The 20,397-nt window shown below is 41.4% G+C and overlaps 2 protein-coding genes across 4 annotated transcripts in view; one reads left to right on the top strand and one right to left on the bottom strand.

Annotated features, from left to right (window-relative positions):
- Positions 1–20,397, top strand: part of LOC140279000 (DELTA-stichotoxin-Hmg2b-like) — a 335,708-nt gene that overhangs the window by 57,591 nt on the left and 257,720 nt on the right. The window lies entirely within an intron of this gene.
- LOC140278995 (ankyrin-3-like) overlaps positions 1–20,397 on the bottom strand; it is a 111,742-nt gene that overhangs the window by 63,137 nt on the left and 28,208 nt on the right. Inside the window, exons 2-13 of one of the 2 annotated variants that reach the window (XM_072374157.1) lie at positions 19,134–19,235; positions 18,542–18,640; positions 16,004–16,102; positions 12,081–12,179; positions 8,850–9,035; positions 7,590–7,613; positions 4,565–4,663; positions 3,308–3,406; positions 2,592–2,690; positions 2,304–2,501; positions 1,338–1,436; positions 130–228 (exon numbers count right to left, since the gene is read on the bottom strand). In XM_072374157.1, coding sequence (XP_072230258.1) covers positions 130–228; positions 1,338–1,436; positions 2,304–2,501; positions 2,592–2,690; positions 3,308–3,406; positions 4,565–4,663; positions 7,590–7,613; positions 8,850–9,035; positions 12,081–12,179; positions 16,004–16,102; positions 18,542–18,640; positions 19,134–19,235 — 1,302 coding nt within the window. The remainder of the gene's footprint in view (positions 1–129; positions 229–1,337; positions 1,437–2,303; positions 2,502–2,591; positions 2,691–3,307; positions 3,407–4,564; positions 4,664–7,589; positions 7,614–8,849; positions 9,036–12,080; positions 12,180–16,003; positions 16,103–18,541; positions 18,641–19,133; positions 19,236–20,397) is intronic. The other variant, XM_072374158.1, reaches the window with a different exon arrangement.

Raw genomic sequence — 20,397 nt, 5'->3', positions numbered from 1 at the left:
TTTTTTTTGTTAAACACACCAACAGAGTCCTAGTTTCTGTTTTTATACTTAAACACGTTGCACCCAGTGGATAACGTCCATTTTCACATTGAAAGTCTAAAATAGCAAACTGAAATGAGGAAAACTCACCACATTGCTCGTGTTTGGTGAAGCTCCGTAGTTGATCAACTGGTGGACGATGTTTTCATGACCCATAAACGCAGCGACATGGATCGGCGTCAGGCCAGACTGGAGAAATTAAAGCAGATTAATAACAAATCAGCCATCTTTTCTGCAGGACCGCTGGATGCAAACTCCCTTTCATCATTCAAAGAAACGGATTTCTTTCTTTCAGACAACAAATCCAATAAGAGCGTAAAAACTTTTGCTAAATGTTTGCTCTTCTGCTGTTAGAAAACAACGGTTTGAATGAAAATAGTCCCGATTAACCACACTTTCTTCTAAAAGCTGCTCTTGAAACATACTTTTTTATTATTCCTTGTAAGTATTGTGTAGACTTATTGCTGCTGGCAGGAGTGACTTCCTGTATTACTCTTTGCTGCAGAAGCCTCTGACTGAACAAACAGAAGGTGTGCAGTGCGGCTCATTATGTTCATCAGTTTGTGCAACATTCATCTTTACAGAGCTCCAGAGCACAGAGCCAACCTCCTTCATCAGCTTGTAAAGTTTCTTTTGAGTCACTGTCTGCACCAACAGATTAGCTGCAGCATCACATGCAACATTTACTTCTAATTTGTGACCAAAACTGTCCATGATATTCAAATTAAAAATGGAAAAAAAATATTAAAAACTGGGTTACATGGGAGTCTTTGGTAGATAAAATGCCTCTCTGGTCTGTATCTATGTGCATTTTTGCTGCTTGCAGAATGCTGCGTGCTATTTTTTACTGTATGTGCAGAGATTTAAGAGTTTAAATAAGATTTCTATTGGACTATTACCTCTTATACTTTAACATGCAATGAGAATTTTACTGTTCAGACTGGTTGTGCTGATGAAAATGAAATTAAATGAAAAAATACTTCTATAAATCTCAAAGGGAGATCATAAATGGTCCTTTAAATGATGAGTAATATCAGTCATACTCAGTTCTGTGCACATGCATCAATATGTACTAATAGGGGCCACTTAGTTTTAATAAAACAAGACTTTTAGCACTCAGTAATACACAATTATTACCTGTGAAGACCCATGAAGGGTGTGCAGAATTCACAACTGATTTAGTAGAATAAAATGTAGAGTATTTTCTAATTCTAAAAGGAGACATATGTCAATCCTGTTAGAGACAATGAACCATCTGTGATACGTTGGTGCTTTTTAATGCACATTTACAGACCTACCTCTGTGACTGCCTGTATGGACGCCCCATGCTTCAGAAGTAGCTCCATCACTTTGACTCGGTTTTTCTTACAGGCAATATGCAGTGGAGTGAAACCATTCTAAGACACAAAAAGACAAAAATGAGTGCGTTTAAAGGTGTAAGAATAATCCAGGAGGTCTTTGCGTGTGGCTCCGTAGGTCCTGCAGAGCTGGCGGAGGACAAGTCTGGAACACCAAATGGAAAATACAGTACAAAGAGGGAACTTTTTTCTTCTACCCTCCTCCTCTTTCTCTCAAACCCTCTGCTTGAAAACCAGACAAACGTATGGAAATAATCCCCCGTAAGATACAAAAAAAATCTGCAGTGAAATGGATACTTTTCCCTACAACTCACTTCTCTCTTGCCAACTTGTACACACTCCCTCCCTCCCTCCTTTACTCTCCTGACTTTGAGGTTTCTGGCTAAGTCCTATGACTTCATTTTCCTCTCCATGTCCTTTTTTCCTTCCCATTCTCTCCAGCTAAGTCCCAGCGCTCTAACCACACCCAGACTTTTCTCATTACAGAACACAGATACTTGTCTTATGTCAGCAGAGTGGCTCGGATATGAAGTTACTTTTTTCGTTTGTTTACTGTCATCATCTCTGTCCCGTTTCTTGTCTTTTCTCCTCCAGCTAACTCCCTTTGTTTCAGTGCTTTTTGTGAAGAACTAAAAATTAATCATGAATCAGATCTGTGAAAGGGTCTCTATTCATGTCCAGCCATCTTTGACTATGGTATTTCAGTGGGAAACAACAAAGACTGCTTGAACTGAATCCTACTGTGAGCAAAAGCCACAGCCTCAACCACATCTCAGGCCTTTTTTCTTTCCTTAACCAGAGCAAGTAGCTTAACTTTTGCGCTTTTTATCCCTTTGTCCTGTGTTTTATCCTGACGACAGCTTTGCTCCCAGCCGCCTGCTGTCTCCTCCACTTCTTTGTCCTCACCAGTGCCTTTGCGTTGGGATTGGCCTTCTTATCCACAATGACCTTTGCCACTTTGTAGTGTCCGCAGTGGGCGGCCACGTGGAGCGCCGTCAGGTAGTCGTTGGTCACGTCATCCACCGGCACCTCGTGGTGCAGCAGCAGCTGGACGCAGTTGAGGTGGTCGCCCTGCGTCGCCATGTGAAGAGGAGACAGACCGTTCTGGAAGGAAAGGAGACGTTAACATGACTTCTGTTTGCTACGGTGTCATTTAGGAGAAAAGAAAGCGAGAGGAAGAAAACATAGGTGCACCTTGGTCTTTGACATTAGTGGCGCTCCTCTGTCCAGCAGCATCTCCACCACCTGCTCGTGACCACTTCTTGCTCCACAGTGGAGAGGAGTCAGCCCGTCCTGTGGAAACAACCAGCCAATGTTCTGCTTTGAACTCATAACATCTACAGCAATCTCTTCGATCAACAGACGAGACAGTGATGCTTTCATTTATACGCAGCTGAAGGAAGATTTGGAAGATAACTATATGTATAAGCTGAGAGAGTAAATCCCTGCGCTAAAAATCAAACCGTGCTGAAAATTCAGTCAGTTTCCAACCTAAGAGATGATGACACGCTGGGGTACTGCCTGTGTTCTGAAAGATAAAGTTCGCAGTCTTACTCAGTACAAGCTGATTTTCATCTTTTTAATTTGCTCTAAAGATCTCAGCATGAACGTGACTTGAAGGGACTCAAAGTGACAGGATGAATTATGGGAAGTCAGTTAAGCTCCTCTGCAGACGCACTGGCCTGACTGAGCATTTCAAGGCTCTTTGGGTGATTTCTGGGCTCTTCACTGAGATTTTTCCCTGATTTTAATCCTACTAACCTTTCTACTTACATAAAACCTTAATGTTTGTGTTTGTTGCAGCCTCCGAGCCAGGTGTTACCACTCAGATACAGAGACATAATCATGAGAATACAGGAGGTATTGAGTAGAGAAAAGACCTGTAAAAATCTCCTCTTGACTGTGTTTACCTTTGTCCGTGCATCTATCTTGGCCCCTCTCTCCAGCAGCAGTCGCACCATGTTGCTGTTCCCACGTTTGGATGCTACGTGCAGTGGTGTTATGTCATTCTGCAGGAAGAGAAAAGCAACACCATGTCACTGAGTGGCAGAGACGAGAAGACTTCAAGCTGAAGCACCAAGTTGGAGTCAAAGTAAAACCAAATGCCCTGACTTAGCTGGTTGGTCACATATTGACTGATTACTTGAATGGGTAAAAGGAAACTGCAGCATTTTAATATCCATCACTTCTAAGAGCACCATCTCTGTTTGACAGTCCTGAAAAAAATGGCTAAATATCCCCCTCTAGAGGAAATTAACCATTTCAGCTGCAGCATTGTCAGTTGCTCAGAGCTCTGGGGAACTATTTTAATGAAAGGTGCTGAAGGCCACCATTAGCTCTGTCTGCTAACAGTGTGGTAATCTGTATGCTCAGCCAATATCCTGAAGAGTTTATTTAAGTATGACTATAGGCTGCTTAATTCACAGCGCATCTCTAATACTTATTTATCTTATTCTTTTTACAACTATACACAGGAAATGTTGCAGGATGACTGATAAAAATCATGAATCTGTTGATATTTCTTTCGAGCTTCTAAAGTCACAATGTGCATGCCCAGTCAAGAAAAGGTTTTAAGTTAATTTTTAGTGAATATTGGAAAGAATTTGGTCAAAATCTGGTCAAAATCTCTGCAATGACGGGAGAAAACTTGCATATGTGTGAGCCCACAAGAGAAATGCAAGTTTATCATAAAAAAGTATATTATATCATGTGACTTTATTATTCATTTATGGGTTTTCTGTAGTTCTTGGAAAAGAAATTAAGCACAACAACACAAAAGAAATGGATGTTTCAGCCTTTGGCTACACAATCCTGTCAGTAGCATAAGTTCATTGCCTATAATAAGATAACAACATGAATACACAGCATGACCAGCTTTATTCTTGCATTCTTTCAACAGTGATCAGTGAAAACAACAAACTGACACAAACAACTAACACAATTCAGCAAAAGACAAACACTCTCTCAGTGAAAAATCCACAGCATTAAATAGCACACAAGGATTTATGTTTCCTCCAGCGTAGTGACAAGAGCAGCTGCAGAATCATCCCACATTGTCCCACCCTCTAATATTAGAGTATTTGACTGAGCTCTTCCTGCAGCATGCACTTCAAGAGGCCTCTGTGTGTGCATGTGAGTGTTTGTCGTGTTTGAAGCGAAGGACCTACCCTTGCCTTGAAGTCCACAGCTGCCCCTCTGTTGAGGAGGAGCGTTGCTACGTTGATGTTGCCGTAGTGAGCTGCGATATGCAGAGGAGTGAAACCGCTCTGAGAAGGAGAAGACAGACACACGCACACACAGAGAAATATGCAGTCAATTACAAAAGGCTGGAAAAAGGAAGCAAAACCTGTCCCACAGTGAGGCGGGAGCAAAGCATGATGGGCCGTTCCATCGAGTAACAGCTGGCCAAAAGCAGGCTAACAGAGAAGAGCAATTCTGAGCTGAGCATAAGTCAAACATGCTGTCAGAAAATTAAAAAGGTAAACAGCATTACACTCCCGGGCCACTGCATCCAACAGCATCAGGACATATTTCATCTTTATGAAGCTCCAAATTGTTGACAGGCTAGTGTCAAAACTTTGCAGGAGCCATTTACTCAATTGCATTTATTACTTTCATTCCATTTTGCAATTATGTTGTACTTTACTCAGTCTGTACAACAACTCTAAACTACAAGCTTAATCATAAAGTAACAATTAAAATTATGCGTCTGTGTCAATCACAATAAAGATGAACATCTTTGTGCACATGGAATCAATAGAGGCTATATATAATGCAATGAACTGCATTAAATCCTGCAGGTGAACCTACAGTGGCCACTGAGTGTAAAATCTTACTTTTCTCATGTAATTATAAAGGCAAATGTACCACAACCTTTGATGTGGATGCACAATATAAGCAAAAATCAGCAACTGAAGCTCCTGTCATATGAAACTGATGCAAAAGTAGTTAATCTGGCAAATATAAATGAGAACATATATATATATATTGTTTACATTGGTTTGGTACAACATGATTTCATCTGACAGGAGATGCAGAAACAACACATGCAAGTGAGCATGCATCAGTATTAATCAAAGGCCAGTCATCAGCTCAAAAGACCAAACTAATGTAAACACTTCAGGACAGTGTAGTTACCTGCTTAGAACAGAAAGAATTAATCAGAAACATAAATCATTGATTTATACAAATTATTCTGAATGGTTTAGTCCTAAATGGTGACTAAGCCACCATTTTATTGTATGTTTTAACCAAGTAAAACCTTATAGAAAGTAGCAAAACAGATGTTTGTAACTGCCAAATATGACAAATATCATTTCAGTTGGAGTAAGACCAAAATTCACACAGTTGATAGTTAGCTGGAAAGTTAAAGAAAATAAATCCAAGTATAAAATGATATAAACATGAACAGTATGATTATATTCTGTTCCAACAAAGGCAGGCTAAGATCTGCTGTGAGTTTTTGCTTGAAACAAAATGCATTGCTACATGACACTGCCTGCATGCTGCATAAAGATGAAAAACACAGTCATTAAACAAGGAAACCAGGAGGAAATAAACCTGGAGGATCTGACACTGAAATACCAGTCAGTTTTCTGGTGGAATTGCACAAAAACGACTTTTGATCATTCAGAGACAAAATGCTAATACTTATACTGAGGTGTTGAAAGCATATTTTGACACCCATTTGCTTTCTTATTGAGAACTGGATGATAAGACTGATATTGATACCTGAGCAGCCAAATTAAGCTACAACCAGCAGCTGGATAGCTTAGCTTAGCATATGGTAGCTAATAACAACTAGCAAGTTATGTCTTGACATGAAAGTTTGACCTTAGAACCCAAATAAACAAACCTATCCCAAAACCAAAATTTGGGCTTTTAACACCTGTTTTTGGCCAGATTAACCCATTGTGATCCATTTATTTTTACTCTTTGGAATTAGGCTAAGCTAACTAGCTGCTGCCGTTAGCTTAGCTGTTAGCTTAGCTGTTCCCTGTTGATATTTTAGTGTAAATATAATATATCAATAATATAAAAATATGCTTCCGATCGCTGGGGGTGGGTGGGCGGTGGCCCTAACATTCATAACTGAGCATGGTTCATGTGGGGCCTGTGCCATGTGTATTGTATGTGCACACACACACACACACACACACACACACACACACACACACACACACACACACACACATTCCTCCACCCAGTGGCATGCTTGCTATGCAGTTAGTGTCCTGTGGTTTCGGGCCATCCGTATCCACGGTTGTGCTGTATGTGCTTGTGCTTTTTTTATTTTTTTGTTTCGTTATAGTTTTGAAATACAAATAAAAGTAAATTTTTTCACATGACATAAACAGCTCGAGACCTACTGCATCATTAAATATATCCACACAATGCAGTAAATTACATCTGTGAAAAACCTGAAAAGTTGAAAACCTGGAATAACAGGGGAGTTAAAAACATTTGTGTTAGAAATGTAGAAAATTGAAAGTGAAAGACAACAAATATTTCTACATGAATTGAATTACTGATGTGAAAATCTGTTGCACAGAATTCACCGTGTGAGTTAGTATATTGCAGAATCATTTTTCATCATTTTGTGTATCTTACACACTTTCTTTTTATTTCTCATTTGTTCAGGCCATGTTTCGGCCTAACATGGGCCACTTTTGGCACTTTAGCTGAGTAGTGGAACTGACAAGTGTTTGTGGGCCAGGCGTGGCCCAAAGCACATGAGCTGGGCCTAACTTTAGTAACAGCGGTGTTAGACGAGTCATATGTGGTCCAAATATGTGAAACATGTGGCTGTGTTTATGGTGCAAAACTTGCACCAAGTCAGTGCTGTCATTTAAGGCCAAATGTAAGTTATGAGAAAACAGAAGTGGTTTGAACATTGTTTGCAACCCAGGCATCTTTACAACTTAATAACTGCTAAAAATAAGTCATGTATCAACCTAAAATTCCTAAGCACAACTTAAAATCCACTAAATTGTGCAGCAAGCCACAGCATATACACAAAGCAACATTGAAATGCAATGCAGGCTTAAAAACGGATAGGTAGGTGAAGCGCAAGAGCATTCATGCCAGCATTTAGCGTTCATGCTAGCAGACAGAAGGCTTTGCAGTAGTGACCATGAGAAAACGTGAAGAGAGGAGTTGGAAAGAAGAGGAGGAGAGAAGAAAAAGATGTACCTCTGTTGTCCTATTCACCATCATCTAGAAGGGAAAGGGGAAGGGGAAGGGATGGAGGGGCAAGAGAGAGGAACGAATCAAGGAGGAAAAGTGGTAGAGGAAGACCCAATGGGGTGATTAGTGCACCAACACAAGTACAACAGCAACACCAACATGGTCACACAAAGCTGCTGGATGGAGATGCGACAGTGACGTAGTCGATAATGAAAACAACTAAAAGGGAACCAAAGAGCAGTACACACAAGTAGATGATGGACTGCAACTCTCCCTCACAGTGCTCTGCCTGCTTTACACTTAAAGAGAATACCATCTGCATTTTCATTTTTCAGGAATACTCAAAAGCTTTTATCAAAAATAGAAACACTCGGTCAACTTTTGTCTCAGAGAAAGTGTCCAAGATATAAGTACTCTTGCGGGGTCCTCATGAGTTCATAGAGGGCTACAGGTGTATTTTATTGGTGGGCAAACATATTTTTGGGAAACATATGAATAACTTTTGTTTCCCAAATGAATCTGAATAGAAAAAACAGGAGAATCTGTCTAAATTTGTCTTATTGTTCTTACTTAAATTCAAATTCTAAGAGATAAATGCATCTGGTTTTTCACAGACTGACCTTAAAAGCGTTTTTATGACTGAACAAAACTGTAATTGTTACAGTGACGGTGACTTAAATAGTATTTTAACAACATCCCCAGACGGAAAATAAGCCCCTGGACATAGAGGATGAAAATTCTAAGTTTGACATTTTGGGAAATGTTTTTCCTTCCCGAGAGGAAAATATGAAATATGTCCTCACGCTAGCAGTCATCAAGCAGCTGCCAATTCTAGGAGGCACTGGTTGAGTGAAAGGAATAAGTAAAATCACACCCACACTTTGCATTAGGTTTCATGAGGCTACAAATGAGGCAAATAATCCTTTGCCTTGCCTTCTTAGCTCAGGAAGAGATGTAAAGATGAGATATCCTTAGATCAAATGTGTCAGTCTAAAGCAATGTCAAACTGTGTGCTGTGTACGATGGCACAGGATTTATATGTCATGCCACTTGATAAAAGACTTCAGCAGAGGATACACCTGTTTCCTTGCTCAAAGCTCCTCTGGAAGCCTCCTCTCTCCTTGTCTCCTCATGCACATCTAAGGAAAAAGTCTCCAGAATGCGAGGAAGCACAAAATAAAAAGCACACTGTGTCTTGAAAAGAAACTAAACCAAATGCCTTCTCTGACATTAGCTGTATTCCTGCTGAAGACTAAATGAGTGTACCTTTGACTCCACGTCCGCATTGTGGTCATTCTGAAGGAGAAGGGCGGCGGCTTTGGTATCATCTTTCCGTGCAGCGATGTGCAGTGCTGGGAGTCGGACCTTTCCCTTGGTATCATTTTCCAGTAGGAGGGAAACCACTTGGTCATGGCCCTGCTGCAAAGCCACTGCCAGAGGAGTGAAACCATCCTATAAACCAGAGAAAAAAAGCAAATGGACATCACTGACTGCTGTAAAATGACAAGAACCAGAAGCGAGGATTTACTGTAGTTTCTGTAGAAATAGGCCATGTGGATAATCAAATCAAAATTCTGATACGATGGCTGCTTTAGCTGAAAAGTCATGGATAACTAACAAAAACAACAATAAAGGTCTACATAAATGTGATGACGTTAATTCTGTTGCTTGTTAAAAAAATGCCGTTAAAACCAAAGTGGCTGATTGACATTTAAGTCTTAAGGGTCATACTGCTAACGTGGCTAACATGGCTAAAAAGCATAAATAAACATTGCTTTAAGCCTAAACTACTACTTTAAAGTGGCTAGACAGCCTGTGCTGTCTGCCAGTTAAACTGATGAGAGACATACTGGGTCAGCGAGGGCACCCAGAGTAATATTAATATTCCTTTTTCATCTGAAGTACTCAGATGTTTTTTTAAACACAGCCAACTGCCCTCCATTCAATTCATCTTCTCTTACGCATGATATTACAGATATGCCATAACTACTCTGGCAAATAACAGTCACTAACAGCCATCTATCACCTTTTCGCTGCCTTTCTTCTGTGAGGTGTTAACTGTTTGTCATGCAAACATTGATTATTGTTTCCCCAGATGTCTTTTAGACAAAGAAGGATAAAACAGAAGTGGTGCCTACAGTATATGTAGCACAACAAACACCTATTTAAAACTAAAGAGGATGAGTAGTTGACATCTTGCTGTGGTGAATTTTGGGGTCAGAATCTGTAGCGTCATGCTTTGAGGGACCTACTGAAGATATCTTTGGTATGTACCCTGTATACCAAGACAAAGGATGTTTTCATGGACTAACTGACCTTGAAAATTGTGTTTTAGTCCTTGTTTTAAAAAGCTTACTAAATGCTAAACATAGCTGAAGACAAAATGTTTAGAATCAGTAGCTGGTGATAAAACCCACTGTCTTTGACTCAATAAAGTCAAAACTGGTTTTATTTAATATTTGGGCCAAATAAAGGGAGTTGGATTCTGCAGGGAATCACAAGCTGATGCATTAAGTTGCCAACATAAAGAGGGTGAAAGGGTCCGATCAAGCACAAAGATACGTCATAAACATTCAGCAGTTTAGGCATTTCAGCTCGAGAGAAGCTTTAAGTGCGAGTTTGGTGTCTCGCTCTCTGACAAATCGAAAGAAAATTTAGCTGCTAATAGACACGAAGGGAGAAGCAGATCAGATGAGACTGACTGCTAAAACAACACATCGATACACAATCATTCGATCAGGCTACATGATTAATGGAAGAACAGCAAAAAAGGAAATACTCCTCCTCATTAGTAACATAACATATAAAGTGAATGCACGAGTGTTTCTGTGCACAGCTGGGTTTACAGAGGACGCCGACTGTCTGCATCACACAATCTCAGCATCCCTGCACACCCAAACATCAAAGCAGAACCTTCCCTCGGATACCCTGCACAGCACAGCACACACAGCTGAACAGAAGGGAACTTCTGCCCAAATTATACACTTCCTGACACAAATTCACAATCTGATGCATGAGCATGTTTTTGCAAAACCCCCCACGGTCACAGCCTGGGACTCAAACTTATCAGAATGCATATGTTTAGCCTTTTTAAGAATTTCAAAAGTGGTGAGCCATCCCAAAGCACAACGCTCCCGTTTCATCTGCTTCATTACGGATTCAAGACGAGACAAAAGGCCAGTTTAAAAAAAGCAGACAGACACAAGAAGCATCAGGAATCTGGTTTTGATCTTCAAGCTTCAAACAAGATTGTTCTTATCGCAATCAGGTGACTAACACACTCAAAGACTGGGAATATGTGAAAATGAATGCAGAATACACTGATGGTAAACAATATGTCGGTAAAAATTCAGATAAAATGCTAAATAATAAGGTTTTGTGATTCCCTCTGCCTCATGCCCTTATTGAAATGGTTGAACATGAATTATTAAACACACAGAGATGCTTCCAACATGGGTATATATTTCCCCACATGAATAATTCACTTCGTCTCCCACTGAAGGAGACCGCAGGGAGGGTGAAAGGAGGGGAACAGCAAGATGTGGCAGAAAACAGACCGAAGAGGAGACAGATGCAGACAAAAGATGAACTGATGGAGGAAAAGGAGAAGGAATTAAAGGAGAGATGAGCTGCCATCGAGTTGTTTGTCAAATGTCAAGGACAGAACTCCGTAAACCTCACACAGATCGTCAAAAAAAGTGACAGAAGCAGCTTGAAACGTGAGTACAGGAAGCAGAGAAGTGCCTTCTTCTTTCTGCATATTTAAGCAACAACGTTGGTTTGGTTCTCTGTAAACACACAAAGACGATTAAACTAAAGCTTCTTTACATACTTTATAAGGATAAGACACTGTATTTATAGAGAGTAAACTAATCCCGATGAATCCAAAGAGAATAAATAATTAAAAGACTTATTTTCTGACCGAATGACGACTACTTTACCTCCTGAGCTACAGCTACAGATTACCCAGAAATACCCGGATCTTGGTACCGGCTGCTGTTTAATGGTTATTGTTACTGTCTCTATGACACATCAGCATCATGTACGGTAAAATAACTGAACTGAAACTGAAATGTCTGACATTAGAGCGCGTTTGCCACACTTTAGTCCTGCAGAGGTGGCGGCAGCTCATCTGTGGTAGTAAAGGTGACACATCCACGCCACAGACCTGGCTAACAGGACGCCGAAGGCAGCCAAGGTCACTCTGAATGATTACGTCATCACACAAGCTGCTGCAGACTCTACCTCCTTCACTCAGTCATACCAACAGATTCATCTGAAAAAAATACATCTCCTAAATGAGTCACAGGTGACAGATGCCTGTTTACCATATGAAGCAAAGAAACCTCTGGCCATAATACTGCAGTGTAATTACAGGGAGGCTAAATGAGGCCTGGGACAAAGGATGGCTATTAAAAGCTGGGGAGTGTGTGCAAACAGCCATTAGTGTAACTGTATATGAGCTGTTTATGTCTGCTCGTGCTCGAGCGTCTTTACCTCAGTGGCGATGCCCTGACTGGAGCCGTTGTCGAGTAAGAACTGCACCACTTCCAAGTGGTTCTCCTGCGCCGCCATGTAGAGTGGAGTGAAGCCATTCTGGAAGGAAACAAAAAGGCTGAATGATCACCAGGCTTTAAAGAAACAGCCTCAGTCTGTTAGATTTACTGCACCACAGAAACAAACACACCCCCCCACACACACACACATGGGATTACATCTATAACCGACCTGTAACATGCGGGACGTGTACAGTAAACTAAGTGTAACAGTGGATTCTGAGGCTCACAGATTCACCTCTGAAGCTACACGTTTCTGCACAGAAACACGAGATCTGCTGAGTCAGGTCAAAGTCAGGGCAGGTGAGAAGGAGATCTGCCCGGTCAATGTTTCTGCGAGCTTTAGGTCACTGCAGACAGTGCTGAGAATCAATACCTGCATCCAGGCAAGACTGGATCCACAGATTTTTGCATTAATGTAATAAATTACTCTCACCTGTCAAACATTTCATTGACTAGATGCTTTTTCTGATCTATAAAAAGGCTTTCTAGCGGAATTTAAATATAATTTGCCTGATCTTCATGCAGTGCATATGAGTTACATAAAGTATAACATTTCAACTTTGACGACCCACACCTACCTAAAAGCAGGGTGCTTTCAAAGCTGGGCCCTTCACAGGAGACTCTGTACATACTGTCATCTCCACACATGCCTCACACTTGATATAAGTGCAGATAAAAGCTGACCTGGAGCCGAGGTTGATGAGGACTGTATTTGTGTGCCAGTTGTTGTGTGCGTATGTGTGCGATACTGGATTACGAAAACATGTCTCCATAGCAACGCAGGGATTGAATAATGACATCAGTATGCAAAAAAACTCCTCCTTGACCTCCTTTTCTGTCCTAGGGGGCGGCTGTGGGTCGTCCAATAACCGGAAGGTTGGCGGATCGATTCCCGCTCTTGTAACTCAAACTGACAGCTGGAGGGGTGTCAGTCCAGCTCCTTTCCACGGCCGAGGTGAGCAAGGCATCATGCCCCCATGTATACGCACGTGCATCAACTCCTTTCAGAGTTACTGAAAAACTGTTCATGATCTGCAGGAATGTGTCACTGAACTAAAAATAGCTATGCAGATTTATTCATGTTTATAGTCATTTTTACTGTAACACTACAGAGAAATCTAATCAAATAGTAATTACCACGTGGTAAAAGTTTCAGGATGACATTAAACTAGGGCCGGGACTCGATTAAAAAAATTTATCTAATTAATTAGAGGCTTTGCAATTAATTAATCGAAATTAATCGCATTTTTAATCGCACAGTAAGAAGCAATTTTTTTCCACATGGATATACCATTGAATAATGACTGAATACATAAGATTAAGCAACAAAACGTTGTTTATTTTTTTTTTCAAGGTGGTACTTAACCAACCGTGCTCTTATCGATGCTTCCATCCATCCATCTGTTTTTTTTTTTATCCCTTTTAATGGACAGGACAAATAGAAAGAGACAGAAAGCAGAGAGGGGGGGGAATGACACGCAGTAAAAGGCCGTCCGATGTGGGATTCGAACCGGGGCCGACAGCAGTGAGGACTGTAGCCTCTATAAACGGGCTGTCTGCACACCCCACCACTACGCTACCGACCATCCCATCCTCTGGTTTTTAAAAACAACATTTCCCATCCACAGGGCAAACCAAAGCGGTCTCATCAGCTTCTTCTTCATGTTTGAATATTGCTCACTGTGGTTTGTTGTTGTCTGAAGTCATGTTAGTTGGTGCTTCAGTATAATCATTATGCATGAAACTGCATGAAATCCAGTGAGAAACTTTCTGTGGTGCAAAAATAACTGCGATTAAAATGTGTTAATTTTTTTAACACACTAATTTTTGTGTAATTAATTAATCTTAATTGATGCGTTAAAGTCCCGGCCCTACATTAAACACAGCATCTGATGCTACTGCACCGTCTGTTCCCCATTATTTCTCATGGGACTGTTTTCCCACTGACTGAATGATATTGGTGAGTTGCAGTTGTTTTACTCGTATGAGGATAATATGTGCGGTGTGTATATTTTAAATGATATATAAATATAGCTTCATTGGCTTCTGTTAACCACGTGCTAATTAGCCTTCACTGAATGGCACAGCTGTGGCTGACATAAAGTTTGGGAGTTCAGAGGTGTATTCAGTGACACGATCAATAAAAAACACCTTGCATGAGAGTCAGCTGTAATACTTGATCGCACTGAATGGGGACATCCCTACTTACAGCTGGTGAGCATCAGTTGGCAGTAAACAGGGGGGCTCCCTGAAAAGAAGCTTAACAGGAAAGTCTGACTCTTCTCACATGGTAATACAGATCAGCTACTTATATAAACATGCCATGTTTTATCAGAACAGTCTGCAGGACAGACATTCATGGGGTTCGGTTAAATAGTTTGTTTTGTTTAGGATCCTTCCTAAATGGCAGCCATGATATGAGCTGTTCAAATTCTCAAATTTAAAAGGAATGGAGCTCCAATGCTTCCTTTAGGATATCCTATAGCATAGGATACACCAGACCATCCTTTATGAAAGAAAGGAGACAATTCCATCCCACAATTCCTTGCAGCTGCGCTCAATTACTTTCCTCCAGTCATACCAACTGTGATTTGTGTGGATAAATACGAGCACAGGAGGGTGAGTAAGCAGCCTCTCACAAGACTAGATTTAAAGATCAATTTAATTTAATTCAGTTTTATCTTTTCTTTCCTTTAACCAACCTTGATATTACAGTAAAACTCTACATCATCTCTAATATACGAGATAACCTTCGTCAAAGTACCTAAAAGCCTTTTTGAAGAATATTTATTGAACTTCTGCAGTTTCAGAGCTGCAGAAACAAATCATATTCTCACTGCAGTTGTCTTTTCCCCAAGTCCTTACAAATTTCTCCAACCACCTTTCCTTTAACCTCGTGACCTTCTCAAACGAGGTCAAGGAGAAGAGCTTTGGGCTTTGGAAAGGGCGATATATGGTCAGCTGTCAAGCATGCTGCAGCGACTGAGATCCTGGAAAGATGCAGGTTTGCATTGTTGCTTTTTCTATCAAACACTGACGACACCTTTTTAGATCAAACATTAACAATATATACAAAATGAAGCATAACTTTAGCATGTTTTTATTTAGCGTGACTGAGACACACACTCTGACATCATAATAACGCTCCACAAATCAAAGCAAATAAATGAAATGCAGCAATTAAATTTCCATTTTCAAATTACATTTCAGGCTGGTTGGTTCCACCGATCGTCGAGTTCGTTCTGGCGGTGTGGGAACCAATCAGTCTGATGGCTACGAACACAAAAACACTGCAACGCCGCTGGATGCGTGATGGATGCGCTGCCACCGACAGACGGGGACGCTAATGGAAGAATGAGGGTGGAGTAAGAGTTCAGGGGTCTTTTCTTTCTCTTCTCTCGGTTGCGTTAATTTACAGCTCCGTGGGCCCATTTGCATCAACATTTGTTATGTTCCTTGCATTTATCATCTTTGATTAAAAGTGGGTGGAAAGAAGGTGGGATATGAGGCTAATCCACATGCACACTTTAATTCATCAATGGGAACATTGCTTGAAGATGTGCATTTGCATGATTGTAAGATGTTGATTATTTTCTTCAGTATTGATCCCACACACTGTTGTTACTCTGAGATACCAACACATTTTTCTTCCTCTCAACGGCTTCTGCCAAGACTTTGACATCATTATGGTTGCTGTGGTGACGGTCCACTCGGGGTGTGTGTGCGCTGATGAATGTGGGCCAGGCTGCACTGCAGAGCTGCTGACACAGCACTCAGAGATGGGCACTGTGTGCACAGCCCATTCATTCGCATGGACGCACACACTCAGACGTGGTTTTTACTACTTTGCGTGTGTTTTACCTGAGATTGTGCGTTGACGTTTGCGCTGTTTGTGACGAGCTCCTTCACCACCTCCGTCTGCCCGGCGAGGGAAGCAATGTGCAGGGCTGTGTTTCCTTTCTGCTTTCAAAACAGGACAAAGAACGTTTGAAATATGAAATATCTTCCTTCTGGGTGGTTCATCTTCATCTGTCCCACAGAGAAAAGGTTCAACATAATAGCAGAGGTTCTAACTGTGTTACCTCAGCCCTCACGCAGTGTGTGACGACACAAAAACACCACCCGAGGCCAAAGGGAGTGCTACTGGAGAACATCACTCTCTCTTAAAGTCAACCACAGTCAAACCTTCATGCATCAGAGAAACGCTGCATGTTTTTAAAGCGACAGGATATCAAAGAGTCTGATAATAAATACATGTCCATAATTCTAAAAAATAACCACAAAATAGATGCCACTACGGTCCAACTGCTCTGATCTAACCACCATGTGACACGCTTGTAAGGTAGCATCGCTTTAATCACCTTGTTGCACCACTGCCATCAGGATGTGGGCATGGTGCAGAGCGCAGAAAACAAAGCTAAAGTCTGTCCAATAAAAGAAAGAAAAGGAAAAAAGGGATGAAAAAAAGGGGGAAAAAAGGAAAATAAAAGGGGGAAAATGGAGAAAGGGGAAGGAAAAAAGGGGGAAAAAAGAAAGTCTGTCCAACAAAAGAAAGAAAAGGAAAAACGGGAAGAAAAAAATAGAAAAAAGGGGGAAAAAAAGGGAAGAAAAAAGGAGGGAAAAAAAGGAAAAATTGAGAAAAGGGAAGGAAAAAAAGGGGAAAAAAAGAAAGTCTGTCTAACAAAATATCAGAGTGTGATTTTAGTGGCTTAAAAACGAACTCAGAACAACAATTAAATTGTCCTGTCGTCGCTATTCGTGCCTCAATTGATCGGCAATGGATTCAATACTTCCAACCAGTCCAGGCCCTCGTATTCCCTTAAAGGAAGTGGCACATCACACATCTGTGAGTTTGTGTTTCTATTCATTTTCTATCACCGCTGAAGTTGATCCGAATCAGTCAACACATAAAAACCCGTTCAGTCACACTTTTCTTGTGAAGCAGCTCTCACAGGACCCTCCATCTTTGAACAACCACAACAAAGTGGACTCTCGTCTTATCGTGTCCTTATGGGAGGTGTAAGCAGTGTCGGGGCACCTGGAGGTTTGCTCGCTCTTAGCTAAAGTGCGCTCTGCAGCCAGGGTCGGTGTCTTCTTCGTCCCACAACACTTTACAGGAAATGTTTGCGTTTCAAATGGCTTATATTTAACTTCTAATGGCGACTGAAGGGAGGGTATTCAGTGACTTCTACAGAGAAACCAAAGACAGAAATCCGAAGGCGTGGCGCGTGTTACACACCAAGCCTCTGAATGGACGCACCTGTTGTGAGAGTGTTAACTATAGAAAGTCATTTCCCCACTTACACACTCCTGCCGACTGCAGCTGAAACCGAGTTGACTACATAACAGCAAGAGGCCGCACATTTATGTGGACTTACAGCAGGTTTATGTTGTCCCACTGAAAGGAAACATGAAGATGAACATAAACGTGGGTAAAATGCCACATTATGGCTGTTAGAAAAACCAGCTTCCTTAATGTTTTTCATGCATAAGTTCACCACATATACCCACCTGTTAAAAGGAAAAACTACTCAAAATGAGATTTTCTACATGATTTGTCATCCTGAACCTGTGGCAGCTGATTTTTTTTAACAACAGGAGAGTTATTTCTACTGTATTGTGATTGAAATGTGTAACTTAATGTAACTTGTATTTCTCTGTACCCGTTTCATCCTGCTAACAGTTGTAAATGTGTGGCGTCTAACCCACCCACCACTGGTCAGGTTGCCATCCCATCACAGGGCTAACATACAAAGACTCACTCTCATTTCTGGCCTATTTAGAGTGACCCAGCATGAGTTCCTGGATCAAATCAGAACATAAGAATGCAAACCTCACACAGAAAAGCAAAAAGACCCATCAGGTCACCAGGTTCAAACCCATGACATTTGATGGAACAAGAAACAACACCAAGCCTGCTTTAAAAGTTGTTCAAAATTAAAAGATGAGGTCAAAGCTTCCACTAACGAGATAACAACAGCGGTGCATGCTGCAGAGCTCAGCTTCTCACATAAGCTGGTTTCCTGTATTTATCTCAGCTGATAACTCAGGATGAACAAACACGCGTTGCATCTGCAGACCCAGAAGATTTAGTTCCTCATGTTAGAGACATTTCCTGCGAGCCATTATATCACTACTAATTCATGTGTCACAATTTACAGGCGCGGCCTCGCCAAGAACTGTTCGTGTAATGAAATACTGTCACGCACACCGTGGGACAGGACGGACTTTTACTACATCAGTACTCATCCTTTCCACTAAGGCGCAGCCATTCATCTCCTCAATTGCTGTTTAAGCAATGTGACTTTGAGAAGGTGCTAAGTCAGCACTGTGTTTGTGAGTTCATGCATGCACAGTCAGCCTGTGTGTGTGTTTATGCGGCTGCTGGGCGGTACACACCTTCGTGGCTGCGTCCACGTTGGCGCCATGTTTGATGAGCTCAGCCACCACCTCCACATGGCCCTCCTTCGAGGCCAGATGGAGAGCGTTCAGACCATTCTGCGGCAGGTATCAGAAATCAAGAAAAAGCGTTAGTTAGTCTGTTTCGTGACCTTTTTTGGGGTGACTAAGGGTTTTGTTCCTTCCAAATCAGTGTCTCTAATCTAAAATATGTCAACAGATCCTATGAAACCTTAATGATGCGTTAGTCATGACCCAAAGTTTTTACTGGGACAAAACTTGTCATCAGAGTAGAATAATCCCTTCTTAGCCACTCAACAGGTCATTTTGCACTGTTGTAGCAGCACAGAGACAGAAAAACAGCAGACAAACATCAGCAAAAAATATCAGATAAACACACAAAATACATCTTTTTTTTTTAAATATACAAAATTGATGTATATATATATGTACAAGAAGAAGAATAAAAAGAATAAAAAGTGTAGTAATAATAATAAGAAAACCTTCTTTAGGTAGCATTTAGCTTAGGTAGCATTTAGAGCTAAATGCTACCTAAGCTAGGATGCTATTATCCTATTTTCGACGAGCCTACCTGATTGCAGATATTGATCTCGACTCCATTCTTCAGGTATTCCAAAGCTTTCTCGAGATTTCCGGCCCGAGCTGCTCGCAGGTAACAGGCGTTCACATCCGTCTGTGGGAGGAAAGGGACACAGGAAGAGGTTGGTTTGTTAGCTTAGCTTCACAAGTCAAACACAAACAGAGCTACTTCTGGGCCATTTATCATATGGAAAACATTAGAAAAATGAGTCAGAAGCTCTTCTGTATGTGTCATAGCATGAACCACTGCACTGAGAGATAAGTTAAGAAAATCCCTCAAGGCTTCCATGTAATTAACTGAAATAAAAGGGGTAAAGTTTGGCTTGTGAACCCCTTGAGGGTTAACAGAAGCTGGATGAGGAGCCAAGATGAGAAAAGGGGTTTCATGGTATGTTTAAGGTTGAACATGCCTGCTGGGTAAAACCAAACTGCACCAAGCCGAGAATAAAACGCCAGCCAAATGCAAACATACATCCAAGGGATTAACTGTATCTGTTTGAGATTAAGGTTTGAATGGTGCAAGTCTTGGCTGGGGCCTTTCTGTGGGAGTTTGCATGTTCTGCCCGTGTATGCGTGGGTTCTCTCCGGGTACTCCGGCTTCCTCCCACCATCCTGGTGCTTCATGGCAGTACAACGCCACTACGTCACGGCGACAACAAGAGGACAAAATCGGAAATATGATTTTAAAATCGAAGCCTGAAAGCATTAGCACAACGTGATCTCATGCATCTCGTCATCACATGGAAAACCGCACGCAATGACCACTGGGAGCATTCAGTTTTATACTGAATACTGTATAATTAGAACAAACACACACTGACAGCCCTGGCATCTCAGTCGAGTAATTCACAGTAAACCTGCCAAAACCGCCAAGACACAAACAGGGAGCTGAATAAGCCGTGAGTGCATGTGTGTGAGAGAATGTCAGGGTGTGGCCAGGCTGGTGAAAGCAGGGGGGTGGTTAGAAAGTCCGGGAGAGGACAGAGAGTCGGTGTGGGTCTCTGATTTCATGATTGCAGCGCTGCGCTTCAGCCTGCCGCACCCGTGTCGCCCGATAACCACACAGGACACGCACTCTCCAATTACCCTTTACGAGTGTCCCTATTAACCTACAACGATCGCTCCGACTTAGAGATCAAAAGTGATCTTAATGCTCTTAACTTTGCATCCAGATTCATTCACACACAGACTGCGGTAGGTGAGAATACTGAAAACCGTCACACTGAAGCAGGAAGTTAAAATAGAGTGCGTCATAA

Source organism: Leuresthes tenuis, unplaced genomic scaffold, assembly GCF_036924035.1.
Source record: "Leuresthes tenuis unplaced genomic scaffold, fLeuTen1.0.hap1 SCAF_20, whole genome shotgun sequence".
In the NCBI taxonomy this organism is placed as follows: Eukaryota; Metazoa; Chordata; class Actinopteri; order Atheriniformes; family Atherinopsidae; genus Leuresthes; species Leuresthes tenuis.
The sequence above is the reverse complement of the archived record's forward strand: the minus strand, read 5'-3'. Positions and strand labels throughout refer to the sequence as shown.